Source organism: Episyrphus balteatus, chromosome 1 (assembly GCF_945859705.1).
Source record: "Episyrphus balteatus chromosome 1, idEpiBalt1.1, whole genome shotgun sequence".
Classification (NCBI taxonomy): domain Eukaryota; kingdom Metazoa; phylum Arthropoda; class Insecta; order Diptera; family Syrphidae; genus Episyrphus; species Episyrphus balteatus.
In genome coordinates, this window is record NC_079134.1 from 110,828,231 (window position 1) to 110,848,240 (window position 20,010).

The window sequence follows — 20,010 nt, forward strand, 5'->3', positions numbered from 1 at the left end:
AAAATTGTAACTGTGTAACTTATGTTATACATATAGGTACACGAAAACAATTCCTGCTACAGCACATATCAATTTTAAACTAATTTTTGTCTAACGCGGCAGCCGCCCGCGGCATTGGTAGTTTTTGCTATTCCACAAATATTCCTAGGCGCCTTTAAATTTAATTTAATACGCAGCTTAAGAATATTATCCAAAAATATCACATTGTTTCGGTCATTTGTAAAGACGTCTAAGCTTTTAAACCCGTTTTTCTCGAAACAGTTTTCAAAGTCGGTGAGGAAAATTTCTCGGGAACGGCTGAATCGATCGGCATAAATTTTCACACGATCTACTAAGATACTTTTAGTCCGTAGACATTCAACCCAGAAATAATTCGCATAGAGCTGAAAATTGGTACAGAGCATTTAAATTTCGATTAAAGTAAATCGTCAAAAATCCCTAAAAGTCCCATGTGCGCATAAAAAATTATTCAATTTTTAATGCCGAAACTGTAAGTTTTCATATATAACTTTGAAACGGGAGAAGCTATCAAAAAAAAAGTAAAAGTATGACTTGTAGGTTTTGTAATTCCCTAAAAAAAAATGTTATGACACTTTTTTTTCTACGAGATATTTTTAAGATATCCTGGTTTTAAAATGTATCAAATGTCGAAAATATCGGTTTTTTGCCTATTACTCTTAAACGATGAGTCCTTTCGAAAAAAATGTCTTTGAAAAACTGGCAGATAATATGCTCCTTTATATAACTACTTGTTTTGTTTTTTGTTTAAGTAGTCTTCCAAAAAGAAAAAAAAAAATTATTTGGTAAAAATTCAAAAAATTGCGAATTTTTGTACCTTGCTTCTAAAATATGAGTTTTTTGACATATATTTTCAGTTTTGTCACCTAGTAACGTATGCTAGGTATGTAGCTTACATCAGGTATGTAGCATCAGAACTAAGAATTAGAAGTAGAGGAATGGGTGTATATCACTTTTATAGTGTAGGATAGCGTGAAAAAAAAACGTCAAAAATAAATCCAACGCTGTCATTCAAGCCATTCTGCTGTGTGATAGAATAAAAACCAAAAGTGTAATTCAAATTCAAAAACCCTTTAAAATCATTCTTTAACACAATTGCAAAAACTTTTCTAGAATTAAATAGTGAGAAAATAAGTCTTAGTTAATAAAAAACAAATAAAACAATAAAAACAATTATGTATTGCTGTGTAAAATTGTGCAAAAGATATTTTTATAACCATTCAGAGACCCTTTCCTTTCGCATGTGAGTACACTTTATTTGCAACATAAATGTATGTAAAGTGAATTTATTCATATAAATAGATTATCGTAGAATAATTTAGAATTGTTTTCTGGTAGAATTAAGTCATAAAAATAATAAAATTTGTTAAAATAAGTGTCCTTTTTTCTTGGATTTTTTCAATACAGCTGTCAAATTGAAAATCTCACAAACAGGGGTGTATTTATTTTTGTTTGGTGATGGTAAGGCGCTGCAACCGCCGGGCACCCTTATGTGAAATTATTCTTTCCATTTGTAATTTTTGTCTCGCTAGCGCAAGTTTAATGTGAAAAAGAGTATATAAATTGTTTTGTAGATCAAAAAATTAACTTTTTTTAAGTTTTCCATCCAGAAATATGTTTGAAAATTTTTACTTAAGTACTTTTACACGTGCGTGTGCGTGTGTACCTATTAGGGATGTTGCGGATGTGGATTTCTTCACATCCGCAGACTTGTAGATTTTAAGAGCTGGCTCCATATAAATTTAAAGAAATTTTTTTGATGTTGTGGAAGAGCCGACATTTAGGGCAAAATTTTGTTAAATGAAAATTTTTTTTATTTGACTTTTTTGAGAAAATTTTATTACGTCTGCAAAATTATCAAAATCGTATTAGCTGTTTTCGAGTAATTTGCTATAACTTGAAAAATTTGTATGGGCGGTAAACTTTCTAAGCAAGATATAAAAAAAAAACAACTTTCAGAATTCTATAAAAAGAATTTGAAGAAAATCCGTCTACCCGTTTAGGCTGTGGAAATGTGTACAGATGGACATACAGACGGAATTAATTAACGAGAGAATTCTCCCAATTTATTTAGCTAAATTTGCTATTAATAACACTGTGCAAGTCGAAATTCTTGACAGGCGTGCGAATAACTGTTTCGCCATATTTCGGACCCGAGAAATCCATTGGCATCATTAGTTTTTCGATTTATCGGTACGACTTCGAACAAATTTTTTTTTTAAAGTTTTTTCAATTATTTTGAGAATATTCCACTGTTTTTAGTCATTTTTCAATCAAAAACATTGTTTATATTGCTAATAATTCTGCTCAAACGTTATTTGCTACCAGTAGAAAGACATTGTTAACAATTTTGAACAATTTATTTGAAAGTTTAGTGATTTTTTTGAAAAAATTAAAAAAAAATCGAAATTTTTTACATTGTTATCGTTTTTTCGCTGTTTTTGTTCTCTTTTGCACAAATACATAGCATGTTTTCCATTAAAAATTAATTTAACTGTTAATTTAGTGTTGGTTAAACTTTGACATACTATCGATAGCATCGATAACAAAAAAATATCGAGTATATCGATACTTCACAAAACTATCGATAGTTTCAATACTTCCAAATTATTTTACCACAAGGCTACCGATATTATCGATAGCTTTGAAATTAATTAAACACAATTTGAACTACAAGTTAAGTTTTCGTTTGACATTGGATGTAAACAACGAATTAACATAGTGTTTGGTATATATCGATAATTTCCATTGTCGATTGTATCGATAGTTTTAAGAAAAAACTATCGATAATATCGGTAGCCTTGTGGTATAATAATTTGGAAGTATTGAAACTATCGATAGTTTTGTGAAGTATCGATATACTCGATATTTTTTTGTTATCGATGCTATCGATAGTATGTCAAAGTTTAACCAACACTAAATTAACAGTTAAATTAATTTTTAATGGAAAACATGCTATGTATTTGTGCAAAAGAGAACAAAAACAGCGAAAAAACGATAACAATGTAAAAAATTTCGATTTTTTTTTATTTTTTTCAAAAAAAATCACTAAACTTTCAAATAAATTGTTCAAAATTGTTAAAAATGTCTTTCTACTGGTAGCAAATAACGTTTGAGCAGAATTATTAGCAATATAAGCAATGTTTTTGATTGAAAAATGACTAAAAACAGTGGAAAATTCTCAAAATAATTGAAAAAACTTTCAAAAAAAATTTTGTTCGAAGTCGTACCGATAAATCGAAAAACTAATGATGCCAATGGATTTCTCGGGTCCGAAATAGGGCGAAACAGTTAATCGCGCGCCTGTCTCAAAAATTTTTTTCAAAAAACTTGCACAGTGTAATTACAAAAAATATTATAATAGGCATATAAAAATATAATATGTTATTTACAATTGCATTGGCATTTAAATAGATTGTTTAACAAAACTTATTACTTCTTTTTTAAATTCATACTTATTACTTAGTTGTTTAACATTATTTTGTAGATCATTGAAAAGTTTAAACCCTTTATAAATCAGACTGTTTTGAAATCTTGCATATCTAAAAGCTTGCAGTTGTATATCCTCTCTATTTCTTAACATATATGGTTGAACATCTCTGACGTTATGAATATATTTTGACAAGTATGTTGGTAATAAACTATTTTTGATTTTAATCACAAAAAAGAAAACATTGAAATAAATACGCTGTTTAACAAACATCCACATCAAAGTATTTAACATATTTACAATAGAATTATATTTACTACATCGAAGTATTGCACGCGAGATCCACTTTATCGGACTTCTCCATTATCGTAATAGGTGCATTAGACTTTAAATAAAATGCACGACTGGGTCGCTCGAACTTGCTCTTAGAGTTAAAATTGCTTAAATTTTTAAGACTTTTTATATAGAAATTTGGAAAATGTAGGTACCTACTATTATACAGGGTGTCCCAAAAGTTAACGTCGAAACGAAAATGGTAGATAGGGTAGGTGGTGACAGTTATCATAATACAAAAATCGCAGCGATATATTTTGTGAGTTATGGGCATTTGAAAAAAAGTCAAAAAAATGGTTACCCAGTTTTTCATGTGCAGTGACTACAAATCTTAATTTTTCTCAGTTTTTTCTTTTGTTACGGAACCTTGAATAACCCTGCTACCAAATGTTTTCAAAAATTTTAACTCAGCTGCATCAGTTATAGAGCAAATCTTACTTTTTGCCCAACTAAGTACTAAAAAATGTTACATGACTCTAATTCAATGAACCGTAGTGTAAAAAAAATGCACTACGATGTTTTGGCAAGTTACCGTAAAAGTTGGTGTGTACAATTCTCTTTTCAAAATGGTATAACATTGTTGAGAATATTCCATAAATAACCGAGATGAAATTTATGTTCTTAAGAAATCCGACTTTTTTATTAGGTAATTTTTCCATATTATTTAAATTTTTGTATTCTGAAAGGTTCTGAAAGGGTACAAAACTTAAATAATATGGAAAAATTACCTAATAAAATAGTCGGATTTCTTAAGAAAATACATTTTATCTCGGTTATTATCGGTTATACATTTGGTAGCAGGCTTATTCAAGGTTCCGTAACAAAAGAAAAAACTGAGAAAAATTAAGATTTGTAGTCACGGCACATGAAAAACCGTCACAGGGTGACCAGTTTTTGGACTTTTTTCAAATAACCATAACTCACAAAATAAATGGCTGCGATTTTTTTTATTATTTTTCTGATAACTGTCACCACCTACCCTATCTACAGCTTTCGTTTCGACGTTAACTTTTGGGACACCCTGTATGTAGGTACAAAAAAAAATAAAATTCGTTTTTTTAAAAATATAAAATAAAATCTGAAATCAAATTGCCCTCCAAAACAAATATGCAGTTTTGATTGATATATTAAGATGCATTTCTAGAAAAAGAAATTTCAAAATCGTTATAGCCGTTTTTTAAAAAAACTAATTTTTTATAAATAATTTTTTGGCAAAAAAGTTTTAAAATAAAAGTGGTATGCCATTTTGTAGAAATCACTAATCAACATATAAGACCAAAATTTCAAAAAAATTCAATATCCCGTTTTCGAAAATTTGATTTTTCAAAAAAAAATTTTCAAAATTTTTTTAAAAATGCAAAAATTATTTTTTTCGAAATTTTATTTTTGGCTTATATTAAAATTATATAAATGCTTCTTTACAAAAATTTTCGTTGAAATCGAATAAGCAGTTTCAGAGATAATCGGATTTGAAAAAAAAACGGTTCTATGGCAGGTACCGTTAAAAATGATTTTCAATATGTAATTCAATTTTCAGTCAAAGATAGACCTTGTTTTAAAACTTGCATTTGAATTTTTTAAACAAAATCGTTGGAGCCGTTTTTGAGCTATTTCAACTTTGCTAAAATCAGTATATGACAAGTACCGTTATTTTTGGTCCAAAAAAATTAATTCCAAAAACCCCTCTGGAGAGTCGCCAAGTAACTCTACATACCAAGTTTGACAGCAATCGGTCTATCCGTTTAGGCTTTAGATTCGTTTACAGACAGACAGACGGACTTCCGAGACCCACGTTTTTGGCATTCTCTACCATCGTTATGTCATGGAAAAATGTTATCTCAACTTTTTTTTTACGAATGCATAACTTGATATATAGTACCTATATCGCAAGTAAAAAAAAGTAATACCACTACCTTTTCAGCATCAAGTCTGTTACACAGACGTTGATACATTAAGCCTGCGCTATTAAATAACTATTCCTTAGGAACACTGCCTTGTGGAGTGAGAACAAATTGAAGTTAAATGGTGGATTTACATACGTCTGCATTGAAAGGGGACACAGTATTTAAGAAACACAGATGTAGGACAGAGGGAATAGATGAAAATGAAGAGATCTTCAATGCAGATTATAGGCAGATTATGGCGATGACTAGCATGTTCGTCTGCATCATGCCTCTTTTTCATACATAAGTATGTATATATCTTTCCTCCATTACGTTTCTGCAAGCAAATCAATGTAAAGTCAGCAAAAGTCTTCTCGATGAAGAGGGTTTTTATCTACATTGGCTCTTTTTTTTGTCCGGAATGAAAGATCTCTATTAAAATTAAGACTCTTAGCATTTTTTCTGTGTTTATCCTTAAAGAGTCGGTGTGACTCCCATTGGAACGCGTCATTCGCCCGCTCCGTCCAATTTATTTCTTTTCACAACTTCTTTTTAGCCACATTAAAATCGGCATTGATTATTGCGGATGTGGATACAGATGTCCAAATTCATGCGGAAACTCCACATTTTCGAATGTGAGTGGGAATATTTGAGAAAAATAAAATAAAAAAATAATTTTACTTTTTTCTTTACATTAGTTTTTTAGTGTGCATTAATTGAATGTGTTAAAGCTTTTGAAAAAGCTTTTTTATTTTGTTGATTCCAGTTTCATATATTTATCATTTCTCGCCATAAGGATAATAGACCAGTGCCAATCCGGTTTTCAGAGGACAAAAGTTGAACAAATTATTAGCAGCATAAGGGTGGTGGGAAAATTTTGTATAAATGGTATATGAAAGGGGAAAAATAAATTGCCCACAAAAAAATTGGGGGAAAGTGGGTGGGTGGGCGAAAAAGTGGGGTGGGTGTCAAAAATCATGGTTTTTTACGATTTCTGTCAAAACTAGACGTCCAATCGAAAAAAGTCAAATGCAAAAGTTGTAGGTAATATAAATGTCTACAACTTTTACTCAAACAATTTTTTTCTATAACCTCAAAAATATTGGAAAAAATGCAAAAATACGATTTTTTTATTTTTTATTTTTATCTTTTACCAAAATGGTTGGATTTTAACAAAACTTGGTTAAAAACTACTTTGTTATGTTTTCTATCTATTAAAAATGTTTTTTGAGTAAAAAGTGAATTTTTGGATTTTTGACGAATTTAATTTGAAAAAATAGCCTATTTTTCAATCAAAAAAGTTACCGAAAAAATTTTTGATTTTTGAAAATTTTGGAATGTAATTATTTAGCTTAAAACAGGTTTTTAAAGATTGTGTGGAAAAACTATACCTTTGTTTTAGAAAATATTGAGAAAAATTGAAAAAGACAAAAAAACGATTTTTAAGATTGATTTTTCCGTAAATGACAGTAATATTGGCGAGAAATAATTTTCCATAGAAACCAAATTATACTTTTCTAATGGTCATTAACCTTTTAAATTTGAATCAAGCACTAGAACAGCTCTTACGTGCAAAGTTTTTGAGATATTGAATTTTGAACGTCCAAAACACTATTTTTCTGATTTTTGGCATGGTAATATGTCAAAAACGTGAAGTGATAAAATTTTTCTGACTTCGGATTCGAGCTCAGCGCATAAAAAACTATTAGAAAAATATACTTTGATTTCTATAAAATAAAACTTTTTGATTAGTGAATTCGAACAAGGCATTCGATTTTTTCTTCCCTGTTCGAATGCACTAGTCAAAAAGTTTTTTTTGACACCCACCCCACTTTTTCGCCCACCCACCCCCTTTCCCCCAATTTTTTTGTGGGCAATTCATTTTTCCCCTTTCATATACCATTTATCCTAAATTTTCCCACCACCCATATGCTGCTAATAATTTTTTTATTTTCAAAAATTATTGGCACTGGTCTATAAGACATCTGTATAAATTTATCATATATGCTTACTTCTTATTGCGGTTTCTGTCTAAAATGATCTTAAAGCCTAGAGTTGGCTCGAAAAAAAAAATGTAATAATAACGATAATATTAAGATCTTACATACAATACTTATAAATTACACAGCCACACAAAAAAATATAAAAGTTCTGACCTGGGGTTGCGACCAGGTTTTTCATATAGTTTTTGGGTCGCGGAAACCGAATCCGAAGTACGTTTTGCTCCATCACGTCAGTTTTTCGAGATAACCTCAAAAAATGTCACGAAAACAAAAAAAAAATTCTCTGATCTGGATGTGCGAATATGTTAATCATATAGTTGTTGGATCGCTGAATCCAGATTCGAAGTCAATTTCGCCCTATCACGTCAGGTTTCTGAGATATCCTCAAAAAAATGTCAAAACCAAAAAAACAAAAGATCTTATCTGGGGTTGCGACTAGGTTTTTCATATACTTTTTGGGTCGCTAAAACCGAATCCGAAGTCTATTTTGCCGTATCACGTCAGTTTTTTTAAATATCCTCAAAAAATGTCTAAACTCATCTGACATTTTTTGAGGATATCTCAAAAACCTGACGTGATACGGCTAAAGCTATATGAAAAACCTAGACGCAACCCCAGATAAGAAATTTTGTTTTTTTGGTTTTGGTTATCTCGAAAACATGATGTGATGGAGCAAAACGGACTTTGGATTCGGTTTCCGCGACCCAAAAACTATATGAAAAACCTAGTCGCAACCACAGGTCAGAAATTTTATTTTTTTTTTGTGTGGCTGTGTTATAGAAGAAATTTAAATTTAAACTTCCCAGACTTATCTTAAACAATTATACTTCATTCACAAATACCTGCAAATTATTAATTTCTGCATTAATTTTATCGTGCATTTGTTTATCTTTTGCATATGAAGCATCATTGGTCTGCGTCTCGTTTTCTTTCTGTTTAAGTAAGGTTTTACAGTGTTTTAATTCCATTTCAGAAGTTTTAATAGTAGTTTGCGCCTCACTAGCATTTTTTTTAGCATCTATTAAAATATGGTAAGAAAATTAGATAAAAAGACTTTTGAACAAAGAATTTATACATACTTATTAATTGATCTTGCAACGAAGAAGCCTCACCGTCTTCGTTAGTGGATAAACCTTGGGTTACAGCTTCGTACCGTTTTTGAGCATTTTCATATAGCTTAGAATCTTGTTGATCAGCTTCTTTTAAACTTTGAAAAAGACCTTCAACCTTTTTCATCTGCTCTTCTTTTTGATTGAGTGCATTTTTGTCGTCTTTGATGTTTTTTTCCAAAGCCTTTACTTTTTTTATTTCTTGATCAATAGCTCCTTGTGCAGCTTTGATGTTACCGGTGGATTGGGCTTCGGCTTTCATTTTTGCAGAGAGTTCTTCTTCTAACACCTTCAACTCTCCGCCGCTTTCATTGTCGATTTTGTGTTGAATTTCTTTAGCAATTTGCTCTAAATTTTTTATTTCCTGATCGTTGTCTGAAATTGTTTTCTTACAAAACTCAATACGATTTGAAAGAGTTTCAATATTCTTTTCGGTACTTTTAAGAGCTTCTTTTTGCTTAAGATATCTAAACGAAATGTGAATACGTGTAAGATACTCAATATCACGACAAATTTTTTGGAATTCAAGATATGCTGCTCGCTCTTGCCGTAATTTTTCTAGCTTGGGTTCGACTTCTTCTTGCAAAAGCGTGTTAGTTTCCCGCACTTTAGCGTCTTTTTTTTCAATCAGCTTTGTTGTGGCTTCTCTTTTTGTTTCGTACATGCTAGTTCCTGCAGCCTCTTCAATCATAGACAGAATCTGGTGAGAAAGGTTTCATATAGGCATTGTATTTAAGTAAAATATAATTATCAGGGCAAGGATTATTATGGGAACCCGTCAAAAGTGTGAAAACAAAAAGTATTCACGACTTTTAGTATTAGGTAGGAAAGTATGAACAGATAAAAGTATTCAAGGAAAAAAGTATGCGCGACAAAAGTTCGAAAAATGGAAAACTATTATTTTGACTGGGTTTTGATCTGGCAATAGTTACAAAGAGAAATGAGAATTTGCGAAAACAAATGTGGCGATGGACAGTTCTGATTGGTCAAGAAAGAATAAATAGACGAATTTATTGCTAGATAGGGCTGGGGTCTCAGAAAAAAGAGAGTATACAGAAATATTTATTCATAAGGATAGGATAAGAGGTCTTAATTTAATTTTCAGTCTCGCAGCTGCGATGAGCGAGGCAAGGTTAAGAGTGAGAATAAATAGACGAATTTATTGTTAGATACTGGGATCTCAGAAAAAAAGAGAGTATAGTACACAGAAATATTTATTCATAAGGATAGGAGGTCTAAATTTAATTTTCAGTCTCGCAGCTGCGATGAGCGAGGCAAGGTTAAGAATGAGAATAAATAGACGAATTTATTGTTAGATACGGCTGGGGTCTCAGAAAAAAGAGAGTATAGTATACAGAAATATTTATTCATAAGGATAGGAGGTCTAAATTTAATTTTCAGTCTCGCAGCTGCGATGAGCGAGTGCGGAGTGTTGGAGTGCGCGAGAGTATTAGTCCTTTGAAATATTGCAAAATTTTGACCGAACCTTGCATTTTAGGTAGGACAAGATTTTTTTGTTTTGATGTGTAGAGTAGGTTAATGGGAGTATACAATCTAGTTTTCGGGGTTGAAAACCCCGTTTAAACTGTTTTTTAATAATATCTTGCGAACCGTTAGTCCCACAAAAAAATGTTTAAGATGGTTTTTGTAGATAATTTAGTTCTCTACAATTTTGATTAAGGTACTTTTTTCTGTAAAATTGGAAATAAGAAAGTTGTACTTGAAAATAGATGTACATTTTCAAGAAAAAATACTTTGAAGGGCCACAACTTTTTTTCTACAACTTTTATTGAAAAAATTCTTTTGACAATTTTTAAAGATCATTTAATTTCCAAAAATTTGATGTGCTTATTTTACAGATTTCGTTTACATAAAGGTGCTGCAATGGTTCTACAAAAAAAGGTAACAATTTATTTTGGTACTTTTATAACATATATTTTATTTTTTTTACTTCAATACGAATGATTTCGAAGGAATATGTAAGCTGGGTCAAAGCAGGAAGAAAATCGTATAGTATAGGGGATTTCAGGTCCTGGGGGACCAGGGCAATTTTCTAAAAAATATTTTACTTTTGAAAAAAAAAAATTGTTTAAAACCAACGATTATTTTATTTTTAACGATTATTCTATTTTAAATTAAACCTGTTTTATAAAATAGTTAATGAAAAAATAATTTTCAAAATCAAGACTTTGAAGAAAAATTACGAAAAAAATATTTCGAACTAATTTTGTTCAAAATGTTATGTAATTAAGTGATAATTTAGTTTTCAAAGTTCAATGCTGTTATGTGTTTTCAAACAAAAACAAAAAACCGAATGCAAAAGAGTTTTGTCATTTTCGAGAAATTAAAAGAAAAAATCTATTAAGAAACTACTAAGAAACCCCATTATTTTTTGTTTTTTTTGTGACTGGATAAGGATATTCAAATGGAAGAAATAATTTTCTTGAAACTTAAGGATCAGAAAACATGGTTTAAAATTCTTTTCATTATTATCAACTGCTTGCTTACATATTTTGTGTTGTTTTCATTTAAAAAACTGAGATTTTATTGCTCCAAAGTATTTATCTCAACTCATTTTTAGTGGGGGGAAAAATGGTTAAAGTTGATGGTTTTAAATACTGTGTTTCATTCGTACAGAATATCCTTTATAAGATATTTTCGTGAAATTTCAACTCAGATAAAGATTGAATTTAATGTGTGCACAAGACATTTTTTATTTATGAGATTAGAGAGATTAGATTCTTCCTTTATTCATTAGATAAATTACAATTTTTTTTTTTCTATTGGAAATACGGACATGACAATGCTGCCGTCTGCCGGAAATGACATTTCAGTATAATAAATAAAATTATATAAAGAGAAGATGTATCAAAAAGATTTACAATAAATTTGAAATAATAAATTAAATAAATAAATATTACACAAAATATTAGACAAAAGTTTATATTAACATAGATATGAGGAGTAAATTTGTATATAATTTTAAATTTTAAGTATTAAATATTAATTTTTTAATTTTTTAATTTTAAAATTTTAATTTTTTTAAATTTTCAATTATTTTAAATTTTTAATATTTTTAAAAATTTTTTAAGTTTTTTTTTTAAATAAATAAAGCAATAATTTGCAGCCCTTAAATTGATAGTTTTATTAATTCAAGGTTAATCGTTCGAACAAAATTAGTTCGAAATATTTTTTTCGTAATTTTTCTTCAAAGACTTGATTTTGAAAATTATTTTTTCATTAACTATTTTATAAAACAGGTTTAATTAAAAATAGAATAATCGTTAAAAATAAAATAATCGTTGGTTTTAAACAATTTTTTTTTTTCAAAAGTAAAATATTTTTTAGAAAATTGCCCTGGTCCCCCAGGACCTGAAATCCCCTATACTATACGATTTTCTTCCTGCTTTGACCCAGCTTACATATTCCTTCGAAATCATTCGTATTGAAGTAAAAAAAATAAAATATATGTTATAAAAGTACCAAAATAAATTGTTACCTTTTTTTGTAGAACCATTGCAGCACCTTTATGTAAACGAAATCTGTAAAATAAGCACATCAAATTTTTGGAAATTAAATGATCTTTAAAAATTGTCAAAAGAATTTTTTCAATAAAAGTTGTAGAAAAAAAGTTGTGGCCCTTCAAAGTATTTTTTCTTGAAAATGTACATCTATTTTCAAGTACAACTTTCTTATTTCCAATTTTACAGAAAAAAGTACCTTAATCAAAATTGTAGAGAACTAAATTATCTACAAAAACCATCTTAAACATTTTTTTGTGGGACTAACGGTTCGCAAGATATTATTAAAAAACAGTTTAAACGGGGTTTTCAACCCCGAAAACTAGATTGTATACTCCCATTAACCTACTCTACACATCAAAACAAAAAAATCTTGTCCTACCTAAAATGCAAGGTTCGGTCAAAATTTTGCAATATTTCAAAGGACTAATAATCTCGCGCACTCCAACACTTCGCACTCGCTCATCGCAGCTGCGAGACTGAAAATTAAATTTAGACCTCCTATCCTTATGAATAAATATTTCTGTATACTCTCTTTTTTTCTGAGACCCCAGCCCTATCTAACAATAAATTCGTCTATTTATTCTAACTCTTACAAAACCCAGTCAAAATAATAATTTTCCATTTTTCGAACTTTTGCCGCGCATACTTTTTTCCTTGAATACTTTTATCTGTTCATACTTTCCTACCTAATACTAAAAATCGAGAATACTTTTTGTTTTCACACTTTTGTTACGGATAAAAAAAATAATCGAGCGCACTCTTAACCTTGTCTCGCTCATCGCAGCTGCGAGACTGAAAATTAAATTTAGACCTCCTATCCTATCCTCATGAATAAATATTTCTGTATACTCTCTTTTTTCTGAGACCCCAGCCCTATCTAACAATAAATTCGTCTATTTATTCTTTCTTGACCAATCAGAATTGTCCATCGCCACATTTGTTTTCGCAAATTCTCATTTCTCTTTGTAACTATTGCCAGATCAAAACCCAGTCAAAATAATAGTTTTCCATTTTTCGAACTTTTGTCGCGCATACTTTTTTCCTTGAATACTTTTATCTGTTCATACTTTCCTACCTAATACTAAAAGTCGTGAATACTTTTTGTTTTCACACTTTTGTTACGGATTCGATTATTATGCACTTAAAAACCCAAAATATGTACATAAAATATGCACCTTAAATCTGAAAATATGCGCTTAAGACAATGAAAATATGCATTAAAAAACCACATTAAAAACCAAAAAATTAACTGAATTCCGTCAAAATTTAAACAAAATAACAATATAAATAGAAAATATAAAATCTTCTAGATAATCCAGTCAAATAAGGGTTTCACCTCGGAATGAATGCTAATAGAATTTTTTTTGCTCAATATCTTCGTTTTGGAATTCTATAACATACCTCAAAAGTCTAGAAAAATCTAATGTCCGCAAGTCGCGATTTTCAAGGTCAAAGCCCGAAAGGACATTTTTAATATTAGCAATAATAGACAATGGTATTATATACACATATGATACATGTCTTCGAGGTATTTTTTAATGCTGATGCCAAAAAATCTTAAATCAAGATTATCTGACGTCTCTGAAAAAAGTTATACCAATTTTTCATCTGTCAACCCATATTATTATAACAGTTGCAAACTTACTACCGAAAAACCGGACATGAGATTTTTTTAGATTTTTGACATATGTAAGTTATAGAATATCCAAACAAAAATAGAAACAAAAAAATTAGCCTATTAGCACTAATTCCAAGATTGTACCAGGATGTTTTTTAGTGCATATCCCAAAATTTCCCCTTTTTTTTAAAAATACCAATTTTTCATAGATATGAATGTTTTTTCATTGCATTTTTTTTATTCTTAATAATAATGGATATGAAAACCTTCATGCAAAATTTGGTTCCTCTACCATAACTTTTAGGGGTTTTTCGGTAGTAAGTTTGCAACTGTTATAATAATATGGGTTGCATATGAAAAACTGGTATAACTTTTTTTCAGAGACGTCAGATAATCTTGATTTAAGATTTTTTGGCATCAGCATTAAAAAATACCTCGAAGACATGTATCATATGTGTATATAATACCATTGTCTATTATTTCTAATTTTGAAAATCTCCTTTCGCGCTTTGACCTTGAAAATCTCGACTTGCGGACATTAGATTTTTCTAGACTTTTGAGGTATGTTAAAGAATGCCAAAACGAATATATTGAGCAAAAAAATTTCTATTAGCATTCATTCCGAGATTTACCCCTTTTTTCACCTTATTTTACTGTATTAAGAGTAAAAAACAAAAAAAAATAAATTTAAATAACATGTGCACATGCAAACAAATCATTTGAATAAATTTCCTGAAATTTTGAATGATAAAAGTCTGCCTATTTGGCCTGACATAACTTTTGAACATGGAAAAGGAACACAAGTATCTCTCTACCCGAAAAGTTTACCAAAACCTCTTTATCGTCAGGTTTTGACCAAACAATTTTTCAGCATTGTTTTACATTTTTTTTTAGTTTTTTTTATAAAGTCATAACTGAAAACTTCTTCAAAATTTTCAAAATTATTTGCATAGTAGGTTTTTTACTGCAGTAAAACTAGAAACTGTGATGGTTGGAATTATGTTAAGTGCTGCAAAATGCGTTCTTTCATGGATGATGAAATCAAAATGATTAAGTTGCGTACCTACACCCTTGAATCAAATTAAAAATTAAGTGAAACGAAAAATATTCTTCCCTTTTTCAAAAATATGACGCAAAAATATGTGATTATCATTAAAATATGCACTAAAAACCGAAATATGCGTTTATATGTATTTAAAGCAAAATATGCAAAAATATGCACTAACAAATAAATGCCATTTTAAAGGAAATTACTTGATTCGAAAAACTGTCTAATTCCAATACTTCTATAATGCGGAAAAAAATATGTATTCACATAAGAATCCTTGCCCTGATAATTATATTACATTAATTATATTAATGTAATTATATTAATTAATATCTAGCAAGAATGGGATATCTCTACTTTTTAACTTATTCACAATGGCTTTTACATACCAATATAATCAAGTGTATATTGAAAATAAGCCATCCACCACATTCAAAACATTTTTATAAATATTACAGTGATTACTCATGACGTTTGTTTACCCAAAGTGTTAAGCTGTGCGAAAGCTTTTATCATTATTTGTTTCTCAAAGTTTGCTATTATTTTCGAACAATGGAACTGAAAGTTAATTGCTACATATCATACAAACTTATCGTTTCTTATAACACATTTTAGCGACGTTTGGTGATGTTTGCACCGTACTTCATTTTTAAATATTGTGCACATTTTAGCGCCAAAGTCTATGAAACGACCAGCTATTTTTTTATATTTTTTTCTTTTGGCTTTCCATTTAGGTCTCCCTTGTTTTGCTTTTACATTAATTTAATCACTAGTAACCTTATTTTTATAATTTTCTTTTTCATGAAGTCGTCGTGCCATAAAAAGTTACACCAGTTGTCGCGTGAACTATTTATGTAATCCGTGTTAAAATTAATTTAACCAGGATGCGTTAATTTTTTCAAATCAATTTTTCTTTAAAATTTAATTACATAATATTTAAAGTAAAAGTAAGAGTGTTTTCAAAGTTTTTATTTGCCGAACATAGGATGCACACCGCATTTCCTGCACTTGGCTTTAGTTTTTCAAGAATACTCTTGCATTCGTGGATTAAATAATAATCTAAGCGACGACTGGAGCGTTAATTGTTGTTAATTTTCTCAAGTTATGTGAGGAAAAAATAACTGAAAATGAAATTTTTGTAGATATATATTAGGTATAAAAAAAACTTCATTTTATCTTTTTTTCCAACGTTTCGTCGCTATCACGACTTCTTCAAGATTTTATTGATCTTAAGTTTGTGTTGATCTTAATTATAAGTTGGTAATTTTTAAGACTTAGAGCCCCCGCACACTACAAACTTTCTATCGGTCGATAGTTTAGTCGGGGTAGGCTCCTAGTGTGCGCACAGGCAGGCGACTAAACAGTCGGTTCGCTAGGATATATTTTAGTTTGAAGGCAGTTGCGTAGCAAAACAAACTTTTTGATCGGCCGATACTTAATCGCTGTAGTGTGCAAACTCTCATACATTTTTATTCTGATTAAGAGACCGACTTAACTGTCAGCCGAAAGAAAGTTTGCAGTGTGGGGGGCTCTTACATGTTTTTTTTTTTTGTAACTTTTGTTTTTATTTAGTTTGAAAAAAGAAAGATATTTAAAATATTTAAACGATTTAATAAATTAACATTAAAAACAATAGACCATTTACTGAACTATGGTTACATTAATTCACGCCACAAGTGGAGGAACCTGGTCCTAAGGCGCTGCATAAAAAATAACATCATAAAAACTTCGCTTATGTGTGTCTTCCAAAAAAGTATTTTTTCTATTTCTTTTCAAAAACTGAAGAGATAGAAACATTAAGAGCCATAATTCATAGTCATAGATACTTTAAAACCAGGTCTGACTTAGACTGGAGTCTAAAGTTATAACACGGTTTAAAAGCATCTCTTTTCCATAGGAAATTGTTTAAGAAGTGGGTCTTAGTTGTCTATGAATACGAAAAATACAAGTTTCTCTTAGAAGAGACAATGTTACAGCTTATAAATGGACTAGGAATATGGCCCATAGTTTTTAGTATTCAATGAATTTTCTTAAAAAAATAATTTAATAGAACACCGCCAACCCTTTGTAAAACATGTTTGTATTTAACGGAGTGACATCCCCATTTAATCTATTCTTGAAGTAATTTTCCATTAACAAATCAGCGCGTAAAATGTTTTGCGTGTGTTGAGATCGAAAGAGAAATTTAAAAAAGCAATCTCTCGACTCTCTTTTTTTTTAAGAGGCATGATTAACAGAGACAAACACTGAAGACTGAAACTATTCCCTATTGCACCGAATGCTTAATTATCCTTACCTCTTGTGGCTTCATATTTAAGACTTTGGTTATACGACCTTGCATTATTAAAAAGTTCGGATTGTTCACGTTAAGCTGCACGGAACAAAAAAAATCTGTGACTTTTTTGTTCTGCACAAGCTTGCCATTTATAAGATATTTGTTTTTGCCTCCGACAACAATTTGCCGGGTTACAGAAATTTCACGGCATTTTTCATATCCAAGAGGACACTGATCTGGGTCGGAATTATCAAATACAAGTGTGACAGTTGCTTTTGTGACTCCAGCTTGTCCACTTTTGAAAACAAGATCTTGCAGAGAAGCTGCTCGCACCTATTAAATAAAAATACATGTTGTTTTATTATAAACAAAGTGTTTACACGGAAGAACCCACCTGACCCAAGTTGTTTATACCAAGAACAAAACATATTGAATCTAATATATTTGATTTTCCAGTCCCATTTAAACCTGTGATAGCAGTAAATTCTCTGTCAAATCCATGGATTTCCGTGCGCCGACCATATGATTTGAAACCATCAATTATTACCGATTTAATATACATCTTAATTCAACATTTTCCAAACATATAAACTAAATTATTAATTTCTTTAACTTAGAGGAAGCAAGCACAATAAAAAAGCGCTATAAAATCCGTTACTAATATTGAAAGTGACAACTGATAACCACAGATTCTATATAAAAAGATCAAGCGTCAGAATCATCGACAACCCTTCAAGCAAGAAAACTGAGTTCAGAAAAGACACTCCGACCTCAAAACGAAAAAAACGGGGTTGCACTCACACACTTGCAACTTTTTGTGTATGAACACAAAGTCGAAGGAGAAATCGTGGTGAAAAAAACAAATACATATAAAATCGACTCCGCGGTGATTATAATTTCCATACTAATTTGAGCCGCCGTGGGACCCGTTTTGTAGTCGAGGTCGGACTCCGGCGGAGTGGATTCGTTTGCTTGAAGGGAATGAACTTGATTTTTTTACCCTTCAAGCAAAGGAGTCCGAACTCGGTCCGAATCGGCTCCGAAGTGAGTCCGAGCTGGACCTCGCATTTGGCTCCACGGCGGCTCAAATTAGTATGGAAATTATAATCACCGCTGAGCCGTTTGCATACTGATTGGTGTGGTGAAAATCTCCTTTCCGAGAAAACGGAGCTGAACTCGTGCCCGAGTCGGAGCAGAGAAAGGTACCAGAAAAGGAATCGAAAAAAGGAATGACGTTTGGCACCTGAAGCCATTTGCAACAACAGCTGTGTTCCTTTGGCCTTAAGTATCTACTGCTAAGTACTTCTGGTTGTATTCAACTCCATTTCTTCTATAGAAAAAATGTCTTTGAATGGATTCAGAAGTACTAAAAAGTACTTTGCTGAGCCCAAAGGAACACAGCCAACAAAAAGAACACATTTTATTTTCACAAACAAAAACATATATATTAATAATTTTCTGTTGATATCTCCCAACTAACATTTTTGATTCCGAGTTTCGAGCCCAAAGGGCTATTCCCCTTCAAGCAAACAGGTCCGACCTCGGTGCGAATCCGCTCCGCCTCAGGCGGAGCTGGGTCCGACTTTGGCTCAGAAACGGGTCCGAAGGCGGCTCAAATTAGTATGGAAATTATAATCACCGCGAAGTCGATTGCATATGTATTGGTGAGGTGAAAACCTCCATTCCGAGAAAACGGAGCCGAAGTCGGAATGAATGACGTCCGGCATTGGAGGAATGGTAAAAAAATGGCGCTTGACATTTGGAAGCATTTGCAAACAAAACAAAACACGAATTATTTTCTTTTTCTTAAATTTTTTTATTGTTTTTTTTTTTTAACACAAAATTTTATTTTATTGTAGGTATTCGTTGATACAGCTGCTGGAGAATTTGCATCATTGAAGAATAGCTGTTGTGCGTTGTGGGAAGTTTAGGTTACGGTGAAAATTCTCAGCTAGCGTCTCATTATTGAACTCCTTGAAAAACAACAAAATGATAAATTATTAATTATAAAATCGCAGAAGCACGTTAAGCAATTCATACTTTTATTTGAAATAAAATTTTCCATATTAATAAAACAATGTATTTAGTTTAACGACGCACGACCCGACCACCGACGAGATACTGCAACAAACGACAAATAATAACAAAATGACGCATTATACCTTGTCTTGATGTCTTTGTCTTTCCTACGTTCGTTTTCCTTTTCTCACTTTTTCACCACGATTCTCCTTCGACTTTGTGTTCATACACAAAAAGTTGCAAGTGTGTGAGTGCAACCCCGGTTTTCTCGGTCGGAGGGTGGACTGTCTTTTCTGAACTCCGTTTTCTTGCTTGAAGGGTCGCAACTATAAAGCTTGTATACTACCCACGGTAAAAAATGATCAGTAAACGCTGATATTTATACTCCTAAGAAATTTCTTAGGAGTATCTTATAGTGGGATTATAGGTGCGATGAAAAATTCTCTGTAAGCATTGTATAAAGCTTCGCTGGACTTCTGTTTAGTGTCACACTTTAATGATGTTGGGAATTGCTTATAGTGTCACAATATAATAATGTTAGTTGGAAAGTGTTTGATTTTTATTCACACTTAAAAATTCTCAAGTGCGTTATTGTTATTATTTTTTGTGTTAAATAGTTTAAAATAAAATATAAAAACAGTTAAAATTGGTGTAAAGTTTAAAGTATTTCTCTTTTATACTATAAGTATGCCTAGCTCCACAGATAAACTTGGTTTATAAAAATAAGTTAATACTAGAATTAAAATTAAT

General features: G+C 30.8%; 1 protein-coding gene across 1 annotated transcript in view; it reads right to left on the reverse strand.

Annotated features, from left to right (window-relative positions):
- Positions 1 to 17,918, reverse strand: part of LOC129915744 (structural maintenance of chromosomes protein 2) — a 34,181-nt gene extending 16,263 nt beyond the window's left edge. Inside the window, exons 1-4 of the mRNA XM_055995410.1 lie at positions 17,636 to 17,918; positions 17,263 to 17,574; positions 8,747 to 9,476; positions 8,510 to 8,685 (exon numbers count right to left, since the gene is read on the reverse strand). Coding sequence (XP_055851385.1) covers positions 8,510 to 8,685; positions 8,747 to 9,476; positions 17,263 to 17,574; positions 17,636 to 17,803 — 1,386 coding nt within the window. The 5' untranslated portion in view covers positions 17,804 to 17,918. The remainder of the gene's footprint in view (positions 1 to 8,509; positions 8,686 to 8,746; positions 9,477 to 17,262; positions 17,575 to 17,635) is intronic.
- Positions 17,919 to 20,010: the final 2,092 nt, after the last annotated feature.